Consider the following 18,677-nt stretch of genomic DNA (forward strand, 5'->3'; position numbering starts at 1 on the left):
TGGACAAGCGTAAGGATTTGAGCGAGTTTGACCAAAAGGGCCAAATTGTGATGGCCAAACCACTGGATCAGAGCATCTCCAAAACTGCAGCTCTTGTGGGGTGTTCCCGGTCTGCAGTGGTCAGTATCTATCAAAAGTGGTCCAAGGAAGGAACAGTGGTGAACCGGTGACAGGGTCATGGGCAGCCGAGGCTCATTGATGCACGTGGGGAGCGATTAGAAGGCTGACCCGTGTGATCCGATCTAACAGACGAGCTACTGTTGCTCAAATTGCTGGTTCTGATAGAAAGGGGTCAGAATACACAGTGCAGGACGGGTCAGCAAAAGGGGGACCAACACAAGATTATGCAGGTGGTCATAATGTTATGCCTGGTCGGTGTATGTGTAGGTATTTGTGTGTCTCTGTGTGTGTGTGTGTGTGTGTGCACGACTAAACACTGTAGAAGGTCCAGACCTCACTCTTCTATCTACAACACCTTCATATTAGTTTCATTGTAGCCACTGAATCATTTCTAAGTTACACTGTTAGATTATATTCTATATTATTTACAAACTTCACTCTAGCTCAGTTAGATTTAGTTTGGGCATTGGTTTGGTTTCTGATATTAAGAGCGATGTTATGCACGTCACAGTATTTACCTTTACTGACAAAATATCAGTGAACTAGTAGTAGGACATTTAATGTAAAAAAGCATTTGCAGTAATATTGATATATAAAGGATAACACTCAAAGAGTTTCGATGTAACTAATCAGAATGATAGCCGTAATATCGGCCAGTTCCGTGTCTTACATACAGTATGTCCGTGTTTTACTCGTGTTTTCTGTGTATATATACACACTGTACACGTCCACACTAACATGGCTACTGTCTGTGTGCTCATCTGTAAGTGCATGCATGCGTACGTGTCTACATGCTTGTCTGTATGTGTACCTGCATGCTTGTCTGTGTGTGTGTGTGTGTGTGTAGGGTGTGCGGACCTTTTGAGCTTAGACTCCATGAGTTGTGAGGAGAGAAAGAGACAGGGCTACATCCATGAACTCATCGAGACGGAGCAGACGTACGTACAGGATCTGGAACTGGTACTTGAGGTAAACACACACACACACACACAAACAAAAGCAATATACGCACAGGTATCTAACAGATACACAGTAAGATACTCCTTATGAGATGAAATGAGACATCAGCCATAATCAGTCAGCCATGTTGGATCAGACACGCATGCTCTGGAGCTATGAGGCTAATGTAGCTAATAAAAGTTGTTTGTTTTTTTTAAAATAAATTATTTTAATTAGTTTGTATAAACCCGTTTATCACTGACCAATGAAACTGGATCTATAAATCACTAACCCAATATTTGGTCCCAAATTTGGCAAAACAATCATAAAATTCCCGCTTCCAAAGCGCGTGCAGCGCGCGCTGACCGTACCCATGGTAACGCTGCATGCTAGCAAACGCTTCGGTTAAGTAAAATAAAGCTATGTGTATCGCTTTACATGCGAAAGACTATTAATTATAATTTTATTTATTTATTAATTATTTTATTATTATTAATATAAATAATATAAAATATAAATATAGTTTATAGATATTTTAAATATATGCATAAATATCATTTAGCACACTTCAGCTAACTTCGGGAGCTAACCTGACAGGAAACTTGCTAACGTTAACGATGAAATAAAACACCATTTCTCACCTAAATCGAAATCCCTAACCGCACATTATCGTTTTTATAAACTACCAATCTGAAAAAAAATGATAATGGTAATAAATTTCAACAATTTATTTACCACAGAAATCCACTTGTGTTCTCTCACAGAGTTCGTGTTTGAATCGGTTCACTGAATCGACTCCTCGAATCGGATTCTTTTAAATGAATATTGGGAGTCGACTCACAGACCTGAAGCACCGTTTTGGTGATTGGACAGCAATTTGTCGCTATTGATCAAGTGATTAATTACGTGATTAGTTCTTTCTCAGCTTTACAATCATTTAAGTTTATAACTGATTGAGAAATTAAAATATGTAATAAGTAACAAAGAAAATAAAAATATATGAATTAATTACCTTACCCTGTGCAGTGGTGTAGAAAAGATCTCAATAGCTGACAAGTCCTAAAACCTTCTGGACCCTGTGACTTAATTGTGTGTGTGTGTGTGTGTAGGTCTTCTACAAACCCATGGCGGAGTCGGGCCGCTTGACCGAGGCTGAGATGAGTGTGATCTTTGTGAACTGGAGAGAGCTGATCATGTGCAACACCAAACTGCTCAAGTGAGAGCGTGACTCAAAGCACCACCTTCCTTCACTCCGGGGAATAGCCAAAAGAATAGCATGGAAATGAATACATTTACAGGAGCCATTTTTGTGCTGCTTAACTCAACTCAAACTAGAATGCTGTATACTGAATAACAGCTGGTTAAGGTTAACTACGCAACTACATAGCACATCAGATGTGAGGCTACATCTTTTTTAACGTATGTATTTTTACAATTCAGTTGGACCAGCATGTTTGTATAAAAGATTTCTGAAATCTACACCAAAAAAGATGAAATTTGGCCATAACAAGAAATGTTGACCACAAATCTATGAATCAAACTGAAACACAATGTTTTTGTTCACCACCAGACTTTCTTATCATCATGTAGACGCTGATTGTTTGTCGGTTTTGGTGTTTTCCTCCTAAGAGCTCTGCGTGTGCGTAAGAAGACGGCAGGTGAGCGCATGCCCGTGCAGGTGATCGGAGACATCCTGTCCTCGGAGCTCTCACACTTGCAGGCCTACATCCGCTTCTGCAGCTGCCAGCTGAATGCAGCCGCCCTGCTGCAGCAGAAAACCGACGCCTCGCCCGAATTCAAGCTCTTCCTAAAGGTTAAATCCACTTCCTTTTGGCATAGAATATCCACAGTAGTGTTAGTTCAGGTAGAATTATTGGGCAGAATAGAAACGAATCATAACTTGTTACTGTGTATTAGATCCAGATGTTTTTGCTCTGTTTTTCAGAAAATTGCCACTAATTACAGATGTAAAGGAATGCCGCTGTCCAGCTTTCTGCTGAAGCCCATGCAGAGGATCACGCGCTACCCTTTACTCATCAGAAATGTGAGACCTCAATCCAGAAGCAGTGATGATCATTTTTGTGAATGTCATACTCCATTTCCAGTCTGCCAGGCGTCATTCGTTCTCACTAAAGACTTTCAGTCCTACTCATGGATCATTAGCAGATTGATTTCTTTTTAATTCTGCCTCCCTCTCCGTTTGTCTTCATCCCTTTGCGGCTGTAGATTTTGGAAAACACTCCAGCAGGACATGTGGACCAGGTGAACCTTCGGGAAGCGCTGGAGAGGGCGGAGCTCCTGTGCTCCCAGGTTAACGAGGGCGTGAGGGAGAAGGAAAACTCAGACAGACTTGAGTGGCTGCAGAACCATGTGCAGTGTGAGGGGGTCATTGAGGTGAGCTGGTCACATTTTAACACTAAACACAAAAGAACAGAACCTCCCCAAACAGGGACCATGGACTGAGGGAGGGATTAAAAATCAGTGATTTTAAAATAAAATAATCCCATGCTTTTGGTGGTAAAAAACAGCAGGTTCTTTTAATTCACTGTCTGGGTATTTAGTTATATAATAATTTTGGCAAACATACCCAATCTGCAACAAGCAGTACTATAAGCCCCGCCCACATAAGTGCCTATGTCACAGCTGGAGGTGGTTCTGTTTAGCTCTAAGTAACCGTTTTAACTAGAAATAGTAAGTATTTCCCCCCAAATAGCTATTTTGAACAGAGGCTAACAAATTTTCCGCAAAGTTTCTCCTATAACATCATGTCTCTATAGCAGTTTGCCAAATTTTGTAACATTTTTTTGTGAAACAAGTTTGCTCCTGCTATAAAGTAATCTTATGAAACAATAAAGTAATTGTTTATGATTCTAATAAAAGATGAAGCAATGTACACTATATTGCCAAAAGTTTTGAGACACAAGAGTCCTGACCTCAACCCGATAGAACACCTTTGGGATGAATTAGAGTGGAGACTGTGAGTCAGGACAAAACTGGGACATGCACATGAATGTAATATGGAGTTGTCCCGCCCCTTTGCAGCTATAACAGCTTCAACTCTTCTGGGAAGGCTTTCCACAAGGTTTAGGAGTGTGTTTATGGGAATTTTTGACCGTTCCTCTAGAAGCGTATTTGTGAGGTCAGGCACTGATGTTGTGATGATGAGAAGGCCTGGCTCACAGTCTCCGCTCTAATTCATCCCAAAGGTGTTCTATGGGGTTGAGGTCAGGACTCTGTGCAGGCCAGTCAAGTTCCTCCACACCAAACTCACTCATCCATGTCTTTATGGACCTTGATTTGGTCACTGGTGTGCAGTCATGTTGGAACAGGAAGGGGTCATCCCCAAACTGTTCCCACAAAGAGCATGAAAATGTCCTGGTATAAAGCTGAAGCATTAAGAGTTCCTTTCAGTGCAACTAAGGGGCCGAGCCCGAGTCCTGAAAAACAACACCTGATTTGGAGGGGTATCCAAAAACCTTTGGCAATATAATATATATTGCTAGAAATATAAAAATCATGTCCGGATTTGTCATTCATACACTCTCACAATAATACACAAGATGTGTTATTTTAATTCGCCCTGTTTTCCAGCATTTGGTCTTTAACTCTCTGACGAATTGCCTGGGACCACGCAAGCTGCTGCACAGTGGGCGTGTGTGGAAGGCGAAAAGCAACAAGGAGCTCTGGGCCTTCCTGTTCAGCGACTTCCTGCTGTTTACCTACACCTCCAAACAGTTCTCCTCGAACACAGACCGTCCCTTCAGCCCCAAGTCCAACACCGTCTACAAGATGTACAAAACGGTAACAGAGCTCCTGTGTAAAGTAGATATTTCTCAAAGGCGGGTGTATGATTTATAACCTCTCTCTCTCTCTCATAAGCCTGTGTTTTTGAATGAAGTGTTGGTGAAGATGCCGTCTGATCCGTCCAGCGAAGACCCGATCTTTCACATCTCGCACATCGACCGTGTCTACACGCTGAAAGCTGATAGCATCAATGAGAGGTAAACACTCACACACACAATAAGCCTCATTTAGCATTCTTTTAGTAAAGACCTGTGTTAATATTTTCACGGCCAATACAAAATGTCAGATGTTTCAGTAACACTGATTTCTTGTGAGATTGTGATATTAAATGAATCTGTTTAAATTTTTTTACATTTTGATCAGAACCGCATGGGTCCAGAGAATCAAAGCGGCATCGGAGCACTTTATAGAGACAGAGAAGCTGAAAAGAGAGAAGGCTTACCAAGGTTTGAGAAGGACAGGAAATACTTAAACGAATGGTTTGGCGAAAATAAATAAATCTAATGTGTGCATTTTCCTCTTTACTTTAAATGCAATGGGAAAAAACCCCCAAATCTTTTTCATAAATACATCCCAAATATTAATACCTGCTTCATTAAGCTCCATAAATAAACTTATTAAGAATTCTGTAAAGAACCTCCAGACTATATTTCATCGTTCACATTGAACATTTGTATTTCTCTGTTTCTGATTACGCTTTCATTTTAAAACTGAACTTGTATGTGTGTTTTCCAGCTCGCTCTCAGAAAACAAGTGGTATTGGACGTTTGTTAGTAACAGCTCAGGAGGCTGTTGAGTTAAAACCCTGCAAGCCTAATGGTGAGGAATACAGAACACACACGAAGCTTGCCTATGTAATGTAAGCACGTAATGCTGAGCTAGCATTAATCAATTAAACCCCATTGCTCTGATTTGATTATTGTTCTACTAGTTACTGTGTAAATGAGAAGTTTAGAGAAATCTTTGGTGAAAATATGTAACACATCCACTTTAAAGATGTTCACAGACAGAAATCTACATGTACCGAAAAAACTGAAAAGTTTACCTGGAATTATGTGTATATTAAAATTTTACTGTAAATGAATACATTAATTATTTGCATAGGAAATTCGATGTTTTTCCATTACTGTGATTGCTGGCCACGCCCACATATATACCACCCAGACGTGTTCAACAAGCAGTTCCATATCTGCGTGTTATGTTTGTCAGGACAGACTCCTGAGGTTTAGACTCGCTTCTGTATATGGCTTCTTATGTTTAGTAAAGTTTCTGGACCGGTCCATTCCACCCAGCTGTGTTAACAGGTTTGTGTGTGTGGTGTTGTGTTTTAGGTAAGAGTAACCCGTACTGTGAGCTGTCCATGGGAGCACAGTGTTACACCTCACGGCCACAGAATGACACGATCAACCCTAAATGGAACTTCAGCTGTCAATTCTTCATCAAAGACCTGTATCAGGACGTCCTGTGCATCACCGTGTTCGAGCGCGATCAGTTCTCTCCAGATGGCAAGTGAATGACACGCATGCTTTATTATCACAGGATCCTTTACTTCTTTAACTGAATTCTTGTACCTGCGTGTTTTCAGACTTCCTGGGTCGCACGGAGGTTCCCGTGGCAACCATTAAAAAAGATCAGGAAGGCAAAGGTCCTCTGACTCGGCGTCTGCTGCTCCACGAGGTCCCCACTGGAGAGGTCAGAGTTCGCCTCGACCTACAGCTTTATGAGCAGACGCCACTCCTCTGACCTTGAGCCTCCAGAAATGAAGCCTTATTTTTCTAGCAGTTTTTCCTTATTACAAAAAGCCAACTGTACCTCTAGAGGAGGCGAGAACAGTTCCCCTTGTGTCTTTGTGGAACAGAAGAGAAAGACTTCATAGTTAAGTAAAACTTCAACAGGCCAAAGTTTATTAAATTCAAGTTAAATGCATGAAAATGTAGAAAATCTCATGTGACGGTCCATCTAGCTCACCTATATAACAAGCTTTGGTTGCTTTTCTTTGCAAACCACTTGTTATTATTTTACTGTCACTGAATAAGATTATGGTTTTGGAGCTCTCTGCCTCAGCCAAACCAAATAAAGGCAAATAAATAATCTTTCCTGAGTGTCTCACCTTTCAGCTATTGATCAGCCACTGATGATTTCTATATTCTGATTGGTCAGATGGTATAGATAAATGGAACAGCTGGAACTAATAATAATTTCTAATAATTTTTCCCTTATTCTAATACTTTTTTATTATTAACCATGAGACAGAAACAATATACCACACTCTGAAACAGAAAACCTGGAAAGTTATTCACAGTGGTGACTGGATGAACTAGAGGATATACAGTGTCATGTCATGACCTCTCGGAATAGCTACGAGACAGACCAATCGCGGACCAGCATTCAGGCCGGAAGCACCGCCCATCAGCCGTAGCCATGTAAACAGGGCCTTGAGTCCTGTGTGGTGGAAAACAAAACATTATGATCTGCTACGTTCTTTTCATGAAGCCATTTTGCTTTGTTTCCTTACCTGCTGCCTCTGTGCAGATCTCTCTTGTTCCTGCCCAGTTCCTCTGATGATGCCATCCACTGATAGCCATCCACACATCCTGTGACACAGGGCAAAAGTCAATTCAGTTTTTAGACGCTCCAATAATTTAATGTAAGGTGTGAGCTCTGTTTGGAACCTGTTCGGCAGTGAAGGACTGCTCTGTTCTCCTCCAGTCTTGAAAGCGAGTGGAGAAACAATGGATCCTTCAAGAGAGCCGTGCTGACCTGGGTGACAACTGGCTTATTAGTTTTCTCCATTAGTTTTCTCTTTTGAGCTAAACTGACCGATTTCATTATTCTTGTTTTGGGAAATTTTTTAGACCAGGCAGTACACCAGACCTTAATCGTGATCAGGGGACCTAAACACCACAGCACAAGAAGTAACCTTCCAGATAGCAAAATAGGTCTGGCCCAGATCTGGCCCACACAATGCACTTACACTCGGACCACATACCACAAAGAATGACGACCCTTTGGTGGGCCAGAGGTGGGTCAGCACAAGGCCAGCACTGGGCCATACCACATAAACCAAACCATAATCGGGCCACATCTGGCATGCCATCATATAAACAGTGCCATCACTGCCAGACCTGGTCCGCATCTGGTTGACATACCACTTGCCATGCCAGAACTCAGCCAGCAGTGCCGGCTTAATGCCAGATCTGGCCCAGACCCGTCTGCTATATGTACGTCCTCTAACGCTATTTTTTTAGGCGCACCTTGGTGCTGTAGTTGACATAGCCTGTGTGCATCATTTCTGTTGGCTCTGCCCCTTCACAACGACGGCGTGTGAAGCGCTGTTCGACGCTGCGCTGTACTGGCCACCACACACACTCCGTCCAGCGCTTGTGCAGTAGCTCACGCTTCCTCACACTCAGCATGTCTCTGTGGTTCAGAAAATGTTCCAGATCCTGCACATGCATACAAATATTCTGATTAACTGCTTCATGGATTTCATGAAGGCAGAACCATCTATTGTTGTTGCTCTGTTTACTACCACTGTTGCTTTGTGTATCTACACCCACCTTGATGAATCCATTCTCAGTGTCCAGCAGCGGCTGCGTGATGGCGTCTGCCTCCTGCCGTTTGGAAAGAAACTGATCCTGTAACAGTAGCAGTGAGTTATTCATTTCAGAAAGCAAATGGGTCCCTGTTTACGAGAATGACACATCTGATGTGTTTGTAATACCTGTAGATGTTTCACTGAGCAGGGAGAGTGTGGGTATACCTCATCAGCCTCTGATCCTGGCCCTGTAACGACCCTGGTCGATTTCTGAGCCACACTTCTATGGATGTATGGACACTTCACCACTGATGATGACTTCTGCCCAACACTTCCTGGAGGCTGAGGAAGGAAAGTGGATACGGGTCACATTACAGAATCCCCTCTTTTTCTATCACTCTGTGGTGCTGGAAAATGTGCCTCACCGTATGGTAGAGCAGATGTGGTGGGACAGGTTTGTGGAGGGTTATCACGCCGCTGTAATCTTTTCGGTTTTTAGTCAGCATTACTAAAATAGAAGCGACTCATCTCAGAAATGCATCCTCTTCACCTAAACTACACAGATATAAAATATGTAATTGCCAGGTTTTATATTCACTTTGAAGGACATCTAAATGGAATGAACAAAAAATGTTTTAGGAGTGAAGTCTGAAAGTATATATATATATATACACAAACACACACACACACACACACCCTGATCAGGCATAACATTATGACCACCTGTCTAATATTGTGTTGGTCCCCCGTTTTGCTGCCAAAACAACCCTGACCGGTCGAGAAATGGACTCCACTAGATCCCAAAAGGTGTGCTGTGGGATCTGGCACCAAGATATTAGCAGAAGATCCTTTAAGTCCTTAAAGGACACTTTTGATAGATACTGACCACTGCAGACCGGGAACACCTCCACAAGAGCTGCAGTTTTGGAGAAGTGGTCTATCCGCCATCACAATTTGGTCCTTTTGGTCAAACTCGCTCAAATCCTTACGCTTGTCCATTTTTCCTGCTTCTAACATCAACTTTGAGGACAAAATGTTGACTTGCTGCCTAATATATCCCACCCACTAACAGGTGCCATGATGAGGAGAGCATCAGTCTTATTCACTTCACCTCTCTCTGGTCATAATGTTATGCCTGATCGGTATATATATATGTGTGTAAACTTATATAAACAAACTGACTTTAACACATGCTTTAAACTAAGTAATATATCCGTATAGGTAATTATATATCGAGGTTTTTTAACACAGGATCCTAATCCAATCCAATGGAGGAACTTTATTTATCTAAGTGTCTAAATTTAACTGTAAAGAGAACTTTGAATTTTGTTGTAGGCAACAAATTTAACACTTAAACTTTATCAGAATATCTTCAACTAATAAAACACATTTTAAAAGATATTTATTTATATATACGATCCGGTTTCAGTGAGGTTTTCCTCCTCAAACCTTGTTCACCTCAGACTCGTCCCTTCAGTCTCAACCTCACCTGGTCTGAGAAAAACACACGACGATAGAAAAACAAGAAAGAAAGAAAGAAAGAAAGAAAGAAAGAAACAGATAACTGCGCACAGTAACGCAACTCAGAGTCACGTCTCAGGTAGCGAGGAGTTGTTGCCATGGTGACGCCCGTCGAAGCACGCGCACTTCCGATCTGCCTGATAGAAACGGGTACAGAAATTTAGAGACAGTATACATTTTTGTAAGGTAGATTTATTTAGTAAAAAAAAAAAGAGGACTTTATGTCACGAGTCTGTTTGCTCAGAAGACGTTGATTAATTAAAAGTAGTAAATGCATAGACACACCAGACACCATCACCCTCCACACGGTTTATATAAATATATAAATACGTTGCTGTTCCACAAACTCACCACAGGGGGGAGGAAGAGGTTCAAAAATATTACACAGTCATTGAAAAATACACCAGGCAGAGACCATACCCGATATGACCAAACGTTTTGTGCACACCTGACCGTCACACACTGAAGAATATACAGAATAACTTTAGCATTGTTCCAGCATGGCAATAAAAAAAGCATTTGTTTTTACGGGAAAAATTTTACTCTTGGTTTTGTAAGTTTCTCTCTGCCGGCCAACAAAACACTACACACATTATTTTGGATCACACAATATCACAGTAGAACCAAACCACCAATCAAGCCTGAACCCAGCGCATAGAGGCTGAGTGAATGTGGTGTGGTGGAAGTGGGTTTGGGGGAAGTGGTCTGCTGGGTGCTTTAACAGGAACCAAGTCCAGGTGATGTCCCACCAGGCAGGTTCTATTTCCCATTGTCTCTCTGACTTCAGTTTCTCTGGGGCCACACCTTACCATTTGCTATGCATCCTGGTGCCAGAACCTTGGAGTTCTGGCAGGGAAAGGTCTGGTGGCCAGCAACTGATAAAGTTGTCAAGACCTATGTCACTGCCTTTTGGACCTGTGCTGAAATAAGGAGTTTTTAACCTCTCCACAAGGATCATCTTCACTCCCTCCCCATACCATCTCTGGCCTACTAGTGTCCTAGGGGATGAAAGTGATATTTGTTGTATTGAACTGGTTCTCAAAGGTCTGTAAATTAATTCTGATGCCTAAGCCGCCCTCTTAGTACTGCTGTGCTCTTCCTCCTGGGTGTAGTAAGGACAATTTTCCAATCAACTTGGTCTCCAATTGAGGTCCTCAATTTGGTTTCAGAAAGTTATTGTATGGCAAGTCTATCATCAGGGTTTCACCTGGAGTCAAATAGTCAGACAGAAAGAGTCAATCAAGACCTGGAATGGCCTCTCTGAAGCATCCTGTTCTGCTCCACAGGGGGTGCCAGAACCCGTGAAGCTGGGGAAAACCAGAATTTCTACCAATGTGAGCTTAAGTCCCTGTACTCACAGTCTTCTTCTACCAGTTCGACTGGCCCACTCTAGCCAGGTTCACTATGTCTAAGCCCTGGTAGACTCTGGCTCAGCAGTCAACCTAATTCACTATCAACTAATGTGGGATCTTAACAAACCCACCGTACCCTGTGCACCTGCCCTCAAGATCACTGCCATAAACATCCAACCCATTGAAGACAGTTATACCACCCACCAGACCATTCCTCCAACTCCAAGTGGGACTTTTCCATTCAGAAAATATTCCGAATAATCCTCAGTGAACCTGCTGATTCTCAGATACCCCTGGCTCCATCTGCATGACCCTTAGATATCCTGTAAGTTAAAGGAACTTGTTCATTGGTCCCCTTAATTTCATTTGAACTTTTTGCAATATACTCAAGAGTTACACTGTCTTAGCACTTCCATAGAGAGCCCAAACACCTTAAAATCTATCAGGCTTAATTTCACAGCCATGGTACAGCCCGGCTCCAAGAACAGCAAAGCCAATGCCTTATCCAGGTGACCCAACCCTGTCAACATCCGCCTCCATCTCTGATCATCGCCCCCGATTGTTGGGAACTAATGGAGGAAATTCAGAAGGCCTGACAAGCAGAACCACCACCACCCCTTAAGAGCCTACCCACAGACATGGAACTGCCAGAGTGCTATTCAACCATGAATACAGGGTATATGGCCTATATGGCCTACCTGAAGACATTGTCACAGACAGTAGGGTGCAGTTCACCTCACGAATATGGAGAGCCTTCTGCAATAATTTGAACATTAATGTCAGTCTCACCTCTGGATATCATCCCCAGTCAAATGGCCAAGTGGAACGGCTTAACCAAAGGATTGGCCGGCACCTACAAGCATGTTTCTACCATGGACTCAATATGTGCAAAACTCCCTGATACACTGGCTGTCAAGCAGGAACCTCCACCTCTGTCTCCCCTACAGAAATATCACCTTCCTTCTTTGTGTCACTGATGAAGCCTGCACATGTGTAGTGGATGGACCTCAAATGCTGCACCCCTCCCCCACTAGATATAGAAGGGTTCCCCGCCTACTTGATCAAGGAGATCCTGGATTCAAGGAGAAGGAGGAAACATCTACAATACCTGGTGGACTGGGAGGGATACGGACCAGAGTCAAGGGTCAATGACAGGGACATCCTTGACCCTTCCCTGATCAGTTACTACCACAGAGACCACTCAGACAGACCCGTTTCTAGACCCCAAGGCTGCCCAAGAAGAACACCTGGAGGTGTTTATGAGTGGGGGTTTTTATAACAACACCAGCTGTACTTCCGCCCTCACCAGAATACTGAAATGTGCTGAGGTCAAATTTTACTCCCTGTTTTTAGCTATTTTAGCCATGCTCATGCTATGCTAGGTGCAAAGTATTGCCAGATCACTGCCTTACCAAGCCATTCCATCGTTTCACGTGTTTACTGTCTGTTTGCCATGCTGATTGCCTTTCTGAATATTTCTGAACTCTGCTTGATTTCTCTTTCTGCCTTTGCCTCTCGATCGGGCTTGGTTTCCTTGTGTTTTTGATTAAACTCTGCGCATGGATTCTAATTCTTTGGATTCAGCCTGCTCCTTACACTATGCTCTAATGTTGAAGCAAGAGGTGCTTTAGAGAACAGCTGGCTCTGTAGATGTTGTGTGTTAGGAGACACACAACAGATATAGGTCCATTTAAATCTCATCTATCATTCCCTCTCTTACTGGGACTCTAAATGACTGGTTGTCCATGTTGTGTGTGTTTCTAGGAGCAGCTCTGTCTCTGCTCACTGCTCACCTTTATAGTGTTCACAGTCTGTTTCAGCTCCTGCACCTTCTTCTGCTTCTCCTTTATAGACACTAGAGATTTGTTCAAGATTAAATTCAGCTCCAGTCTTCAGTCTCCTTAATGATCCGTACTGGTCTTGTATTGAGGACAGTCTGTTTGAGTACTGGTGTGTTATGTGGAGTGTTTTTTTTTTTTTTTTTGCCTTGTTGTTAACCTTCATCCCCATCCCCCTCTCTGCTTTTACATTCCGTGCCATGTCACTTACTGGTCTGACAAGATTATAACTAACACTGAGAAGTTTTAACGCTCTCTTAACCAGAACACTTTTAAAAAAACATTTTAAATTGAAATGAATGTTCAAAACTCGTTAAGAAATAAAACTAGAATTCATTCTGAAAAGCTTCCTCACCTGTTTCTCAGCTCGTTCTGACCTACACACAGAACAGATCTCACAGAGTGTGTGATTCTTAAGAGAGAGTGGAAGCTTGACAGTGCTCATTTGCACAGAGATATCTATGATTCCTCCGTTAGAGGGGGCGTATACGGTGAATGAAAGCAATAAAATCATATGAATCAGTTTTCCACAACATTTATTGTATGTACATAAATCTATGGCAACATGAAGCAAATGTAAAATTCATTTCTCTAGAGTGTTTGCTTGCTGAGAACATCAAAACTTTGAGGTCTGACATCTTAAAATGGCTCATTATTCAGATAAAACTGTAATACTGAGGCTGTTTAATGATATTTGAACCTTTTTTAGTGATTAATTCCACATTTGATCATTTGCTCTTTAACTTCTGGTGTGTAAAATAAGCTTGAGTGTGTGCTAGTAAGACAGTTGATTCACTAACAACATGACCACACATACACACGTTATTTTCGATCACAGAATCTCACAGATGAGGAACCAAACCACCAGTCGAACCCAAACCCAGCGTATAGAGGCTGAGTGAATGTGGTGTGGACTCTGTGGAGGAGCTTCATGGTGTCAGAGACGCTGTAGAAGGACAGAGTTCCTGCACTGTGATCCACATAAACTCCTATTCTGGAGGATGATGATGGAACTCTGAGATCAGTCTCAATGTTGTTGTGATAGAAAGTGAGAGAAGAAGAAGAACATTGAAGACTCCAGGACTGATTGTTGTGTCCAAAAGCACATTCATTACCAGCTCCTTTTCTGCTGATGTCTTTATATGTGACTGAAATTTCGACCACACCGCTCCACTCCACCTCCCAGTAACAGCGTCCACACACACTCTCCTTACTCAACACCTGGAGGCAGTAATCAAATCTCTCTGGATGATCAGAATACAGCTGTTCGCACTCACTTTCTGTCGCCACTCTGTTCTTCTCAGACAGACGGAGGTGTGGATGTGCCGTGTGGGGATCCAGAGTCAAATAACAGAAGTCTGAAATAAAAGTGAAAGCTGTATTAAATCCCTCCAAGAATATAAATGATTTTATTAGCAATTTTATTCCAAGCACAAACTCATCCTATGATTCTTTTGATTCACTCATTTCTGTATTCAATTTTTTTCAAACCTACCCATAAAAAATTAGTATTAAATAATACATAATAATGATCTGGTCTATGTTTTGGAAATCTTATAGCTCTTTTTTTTTTCATTTTACTGAGCAAGTAAAGACATCCATCATTATGTTTCTCCAGCAGGAGCAGCTCCTCTTACCATGTGGAGGGATTATGATAAATTCCTCCTCCCAGAATTCCTCCAGTCTCTTCTTCAGATCTGAGAGAGAATTCATCACTCCATCAAATGACAGATGTTGAGGGACAGTGATGCTGGACGTGTCAAAATATGGTCTTTTAATTGTGGGTGAAAGATGTCCAGAAGCTAACGCCTGCAGAAGCAAATTAAAGGGTAAACATCTGGTAGCTGGGAGCCTATGACAAGGGTCCCAGGGCACAAGGCAGGGGACACACTGGAGAGAGTGCCAACCCATCACATGAAGAGGTCAATTATCTCGATAAAACCACCGGACAAACGGTCATAAGCAGACTATATCAATTTCTTAAACTAGTCTTACTGAACTCCAGCTAACAAATGAAGTTGAGTTAAAGAGAGGCTAATCAACTGTCTCAGAAAAACAACAGGCCAAATTATACTGGACACAATGTCAGTGTAGAACATTTACTCTTGCTTTAATTACAGGTGTTTTAGAGAGTGTGTGAGGAACAGCTGGCTCTGTAGATCAGACAGTGAGTGTTACCTGGAGGAAATGGATGTGATCGTGTGTGTGTGAAAGCTGCTCCAGCTCAGTGACTCTCCTCTGAAGATCAGCAATCTCCTGCTCCAGTTGATCCAGGAGTCGTTCAGCTGGACTCAGTTCAGCCTTCTCCTGAGCTCTGATCAGCTCCGTCACCTCCGAGCGCTTTTTCTCCATGGAGCTGATCATCTCAGTAAAGATCCTCTCGCTGTCATCTACTGCTGTCTGTGCACTGAGCTGTTAGGAGACACACAACAGATATAGGTCCATTTAAATCTCATCTATCATTCCCTCTCTTACTGGGACTCTAAATGACTGGTTGTCCATGTTGTGTGTGTTTCTAGGAGCAGCTCTGTCTCTGCTCACTGCTCACCTTTATAGTGTTCACAGTCTGTTTCAGCTCCTGCACCTTCTTCTGCTTCTCCTGGATTCTCTGCTGGAATTTCATCTGATCCTCCTTTAACTCACTCTGAGGACACATTATACCTTACCACCACAATACCTTATCAACTCAAAACCAAAAATACCTGGAGTAGGCTACCTCAAGTCTGTGAAGTGTCTGAATTCTCGTTGACTCCTTATTCTTATCCTTATGATTAAACACCCTCAGCAGGGATTTTATAACCCTGGGTTATAAAAAAAAGCAGTGCTAACCGCCAGGGTTTAAAACATAGGTGTCAAACCGGATCCGCAAAGGGCCGGTGTGGGTGCAGGTTTTCATTCCAACCGAGCAGAAGCCACACCTGATTCCACCTGTTTAATCAACTGATCTTGTCTTTCAGTAGGCTTTCTGCTCGGTTGGAATGAAAACCTGCACGCACACGGTCCTTTGTGGATCCAGTTTGACAACCCTGGTTTAAAATGACGATAAACTGGGGTTAAGCACAGTGTGAAAATCCCCAATTAGTATGTAATGAGGGGGAACTGGGAAAAAATTTGGCTAAACAAACACTTTCAAATGGTGTAAATCTAGAAGATTATGACTTACTGTTCTGTCTGTGGAAAAAAAATATTAAGCAGTGGCCTAGTCTGCAAATACTTAAAAACCCTGAGCACTTACACACCAGAGAAATTGAAAGAACGCACCACAATGGTTACAGTCACAATATGTTTCTGTTCTTTATTTTCATTTTAAAGATATAGAGATAGGATCTTTGTAACTCCTCTCAACAGCATATGCTGAGAAATGATCCGCAGCTCATTCTTTCTCCAAACAATTTTATAGGCATATGGTTCCTGTTAGCTACCAATATATAACAACAAAATATATAACACTCGTCTACATATGTTACTGACATACTCTAAAATGGTTTACTCTGCTTTCTTTCTCTCCACCATTCTGAGAATTCTAGTTTCTAGAAAAAGGGGATTTTTAGAGCGTGAATCATAATAGTGGTTTAAGCTTGTATTAGCTTTCGCTCATCACATGATCACATCATCATGCCAAACATCACGTCATCAAACACTGTCCTCATTGTTTTTTCTTATTGTTACTATTCTCATCTCTTTTTATTGTTTCACCTTGATTAACACAACTACTCGTGATCAAGCCTCATATCTATAGTCCCTGCTGAGGTTTTGTATTCTATGTTTGGTTTGTTTTGCACTTGGATCATAATCATCTTACAGATTCCTTCTGAACTTTCGTTTCAATTTAAAGTTACAGTTCAAGATCTGTAACATACAAATACTGGATTTGAACAAACTCGTACTGGAAAGATTTCTGCTTCTTACCTCTTTCTCAACTCTTTCTGCTGTGGCTGTGACGGTGTCATGTCCTTTGTGTTTATCCATCATACACAGATAACAGATGAAGGTTTGGTCAGTACGACAGTAGATCTTCAGCACTTCATCATGTTCAGAGCAGATCTTCTCTTGTAGATTTGTTGAGGCTTCAACTATTGTGTGTTTTTTCAAAGCAGGAATTTCAAGATGAGGTTTCAGATGAGTTTCACAAAGAGAAGCCACACACACCAGACAGGACTTGACGGCTTTGTGTTTTCTCCCGGTGCAGAAATCACACTCCACATCTCCAGGTCCAGTGTAACAGTGAGCAGGAGAAGCAGCTTGGACTTCAGTCTTCTTCTTCAGTTTCTCCACCACTTCAGCCAGCATGTTGTTTCTGCGTAGAACAGGCCTTGGAGTGAAAGTGTCTCTGCACTGAGGACAGCTGTAGACGCCCTTCTGATCCTCCTGATCCCAGCAGCCATGAATACACACCTTACAGAAACTGTGACCACAGGGGATAGTCACCGGATCCTTCAGGAGATCCAGACACACTGGACAGATGAACTGATCCTGATCTACTGACATACTGGCTTCTGCCATTTTCCTGAACTCACAGAAAGAGAGAGAGAAACAGAGACAGAGACTCAGCACAGCACACTGAATTCAGTTTTGTTTTCTCAGAATTGAACGAACTCTAATTATAGTGGCAGAGAGGGAGAGAGAGAGAGTGGGTGGAGCATTAAGCAGAAAGGTGTAGCTATATGAGAGAGGTGTGAAGGAATTTAGCATTTAATCCCAGTGAATATTAGTGGTATAATGGTGCGTGAAAATGATGTTAATGTGACACGGAGGTTTCTGCACTTAGATCACGTTAAGAGATCGGGTTTGTGTTGTTGTTTACGTGACTTACTGACGAGTACAACTTTACCTATCTATATTAACAATGAAATTCTGTTTTTCTATGTTAGTCATTTAGTAATTTATATAAATTAGGGAATTTCGTTCTGTAAATGACTTTTAAGAATGTACAAGGAGGACAGATCCCTTATTCTACAAGTCATTACAATTCTGACTTCTGTGTGAAGATATGCATCAAATTAAAGATAAAGGTTTATTAAACCTGATATAATAATAATAATTCTGCCAAAGCATTAGGACCAAATTACAGAGAATGTCATTATGTTTTATTCTTGTGATATTTGCATACATTTTCCCTACACAGCATTGTCAAAGAAAGCTTGTGGCCGGTTTTAACTGTCTGTTTATTCTATTTATCCTGTTTATTTATTCCACATGACAGTGTAAATAATGCTAATAGTGTCTAAACCTATTACTATAGAACTCAAGCTGGGAAAGAAGTTACTTTCTCCTAATCACTGATAATATAGCAGCTATAAAGAGTCGTTTCCTTATTATTAGATTTTTTTCTCTTTCTCTTAAAATTAACAAGTAGTCAGAATACAAATCGCCATGTTATCGAAAAACCGGAAAAGTGTGTGTGTGTGTGTGTGTGTGTGTGTGTGGCAAGGGTGTGGTTGAGCGTGGGCTGAGAACGAGGAGCAGGAGGATCAAACCGGCAGGTAAAGTGTGTCTCTGCGTGCCTGCAAGTATTCCTCCCTGTAACAGACAACAGAGAGAGAGAGAGAGAGAGAGAGAAAGATG

The 18,677-nt window shown here is 41.9% G+C and overlaps 3 protein-coding genes across 5 annotated transcripts in view; 1 reads left to right on the forward strand and 2 right to left on the reverse strand.

Moving 5' to 3' along the window:
- itsn2a (intersectin 2a) overlaps positions 1 to 6,956 on the forward strand; it is a 43,354-nt gene extending 36,398 nt beyond the window's left edge. For all 3 annotated transcript variants that reach the window (XM_058393455.1, XM_058393456.1, XM_058393457.1), the window contains 11 exons: positions 968 to 1,089; positions 2,169 to 2,275; positions 2,689 to 2,872; positions 3,005 to 3,103; positions 3,286 to 3,453; positions 4,651 to 4,860; positions 4,939 to 5,060; positions 5,227 to 5,309; positions 5,599 to 5,682; positions 6,195 to 6,368; positions 6,449 to 6,956. In XM_058393455.1, coding sequence (XP_058249438.1) covers positions 968 to 1,089; positions 2,169 to 2,275; positions 2,689 to 2,872; positions 3,005 to 3,103; positions 3,286 to 3,453; positions 4,651 to 4,860; positions 4,939 to 5,060; positions 5,227 to 5,309; positions 5,599 to 5,682; positions 6,195 to 6,368; positions 6,449 to 6,606 — 1,511 coding nt within the window. In that variant the 3' untranslated portion in view covers positions 6,607 to 6,956. The remainder of the gene's footprint in view (positions 1 to 967; positions 1,090 to 2,168; positions 2,276 to 2,688; positions 2,873 to 3,004; positions 3,104 to 3,285; positions 3,454 to 4,650; positions 4,861 to 4,938; positions 5,061 to 5,226; positions 5,310 to 5,598; positions 5,683 to 6,194; positions 6,369 to 6,448) is intronic.
- A 143-nt stretch (positions 6,957 to 7,099) lies between these two features.
- fam228a (family with sequence similarity 228 member A) lies at positions 7,100 to 9,102 on the reverse strand. The gene is made up of 5 exons (XM_058393469.1): positions 8,827 to 9,102; positions 8,588 to 8,743; positions 8,424 to 8,501; positions 8,118 to 8,309; positions 7,100 to 7,623 (listed from the first exon to the last, which is right to left on the reverse strand). The coding sequence occupies exons 1-5, from the start codon at positions 8,905 to 8,907 to the stop codon at positions 7,489 to 7,491; spliced, it is 642 nt and encodes a 213-aa protein (XP_058249452.1). The 5' UTR covers positions 8,908 to 9,102; the 3' UTR covers positions 7,100 to 7,488.
- A 4,482-nt stretch (positions 9,103 to 13,584) lies between these two features.
- LOC131355180 (E3 ubiquitin-protein ligase TRIM16-like) lies at positions 13,585 to 17,686 on the reverse strand. Its single transcript, XM_058393461.1, has 5 exons — positions 17,022 to 17,686; positions 15,661 to 15,756; positions 15,291 to 15,524; positions 14,750 to 14,921; positions 13,585 to 14,470 (listed from the first exon to the last, which is right to left on the reverse strand). The coding sequence occupies exons 1-5, from the start codon at positions 17,613 to 17,615 to the stop codon at positions 13,935 to 13,937; spliced, it is 1,632 nt and encodes a 543-aa protein (XP_058249444.1). The 5' UTR covers positions 17,616 to 17,686; the 3' UTR covers positions 13,585 to 13,934.
- Positions 17,687 to 18,677: the final 991 nt, after the last annotated feature.

The sequence above is a fragment of the Hemibagrus wyckioides genome, linkage group LG06 (genome assembly GCF_019097595.1).
Source record: "Hemibagrus wyckioides isolate EC202008001 linkage group LG06, SWU_Hwy_1.0, whole genome shotgun sequence".
Lineage (NCBI taxonomy): Eukaryota > Metazoa > Chordata > Actinopteri > Siluriformes > Bagridae > Hemibagrus > Hemibagrus wyckioides.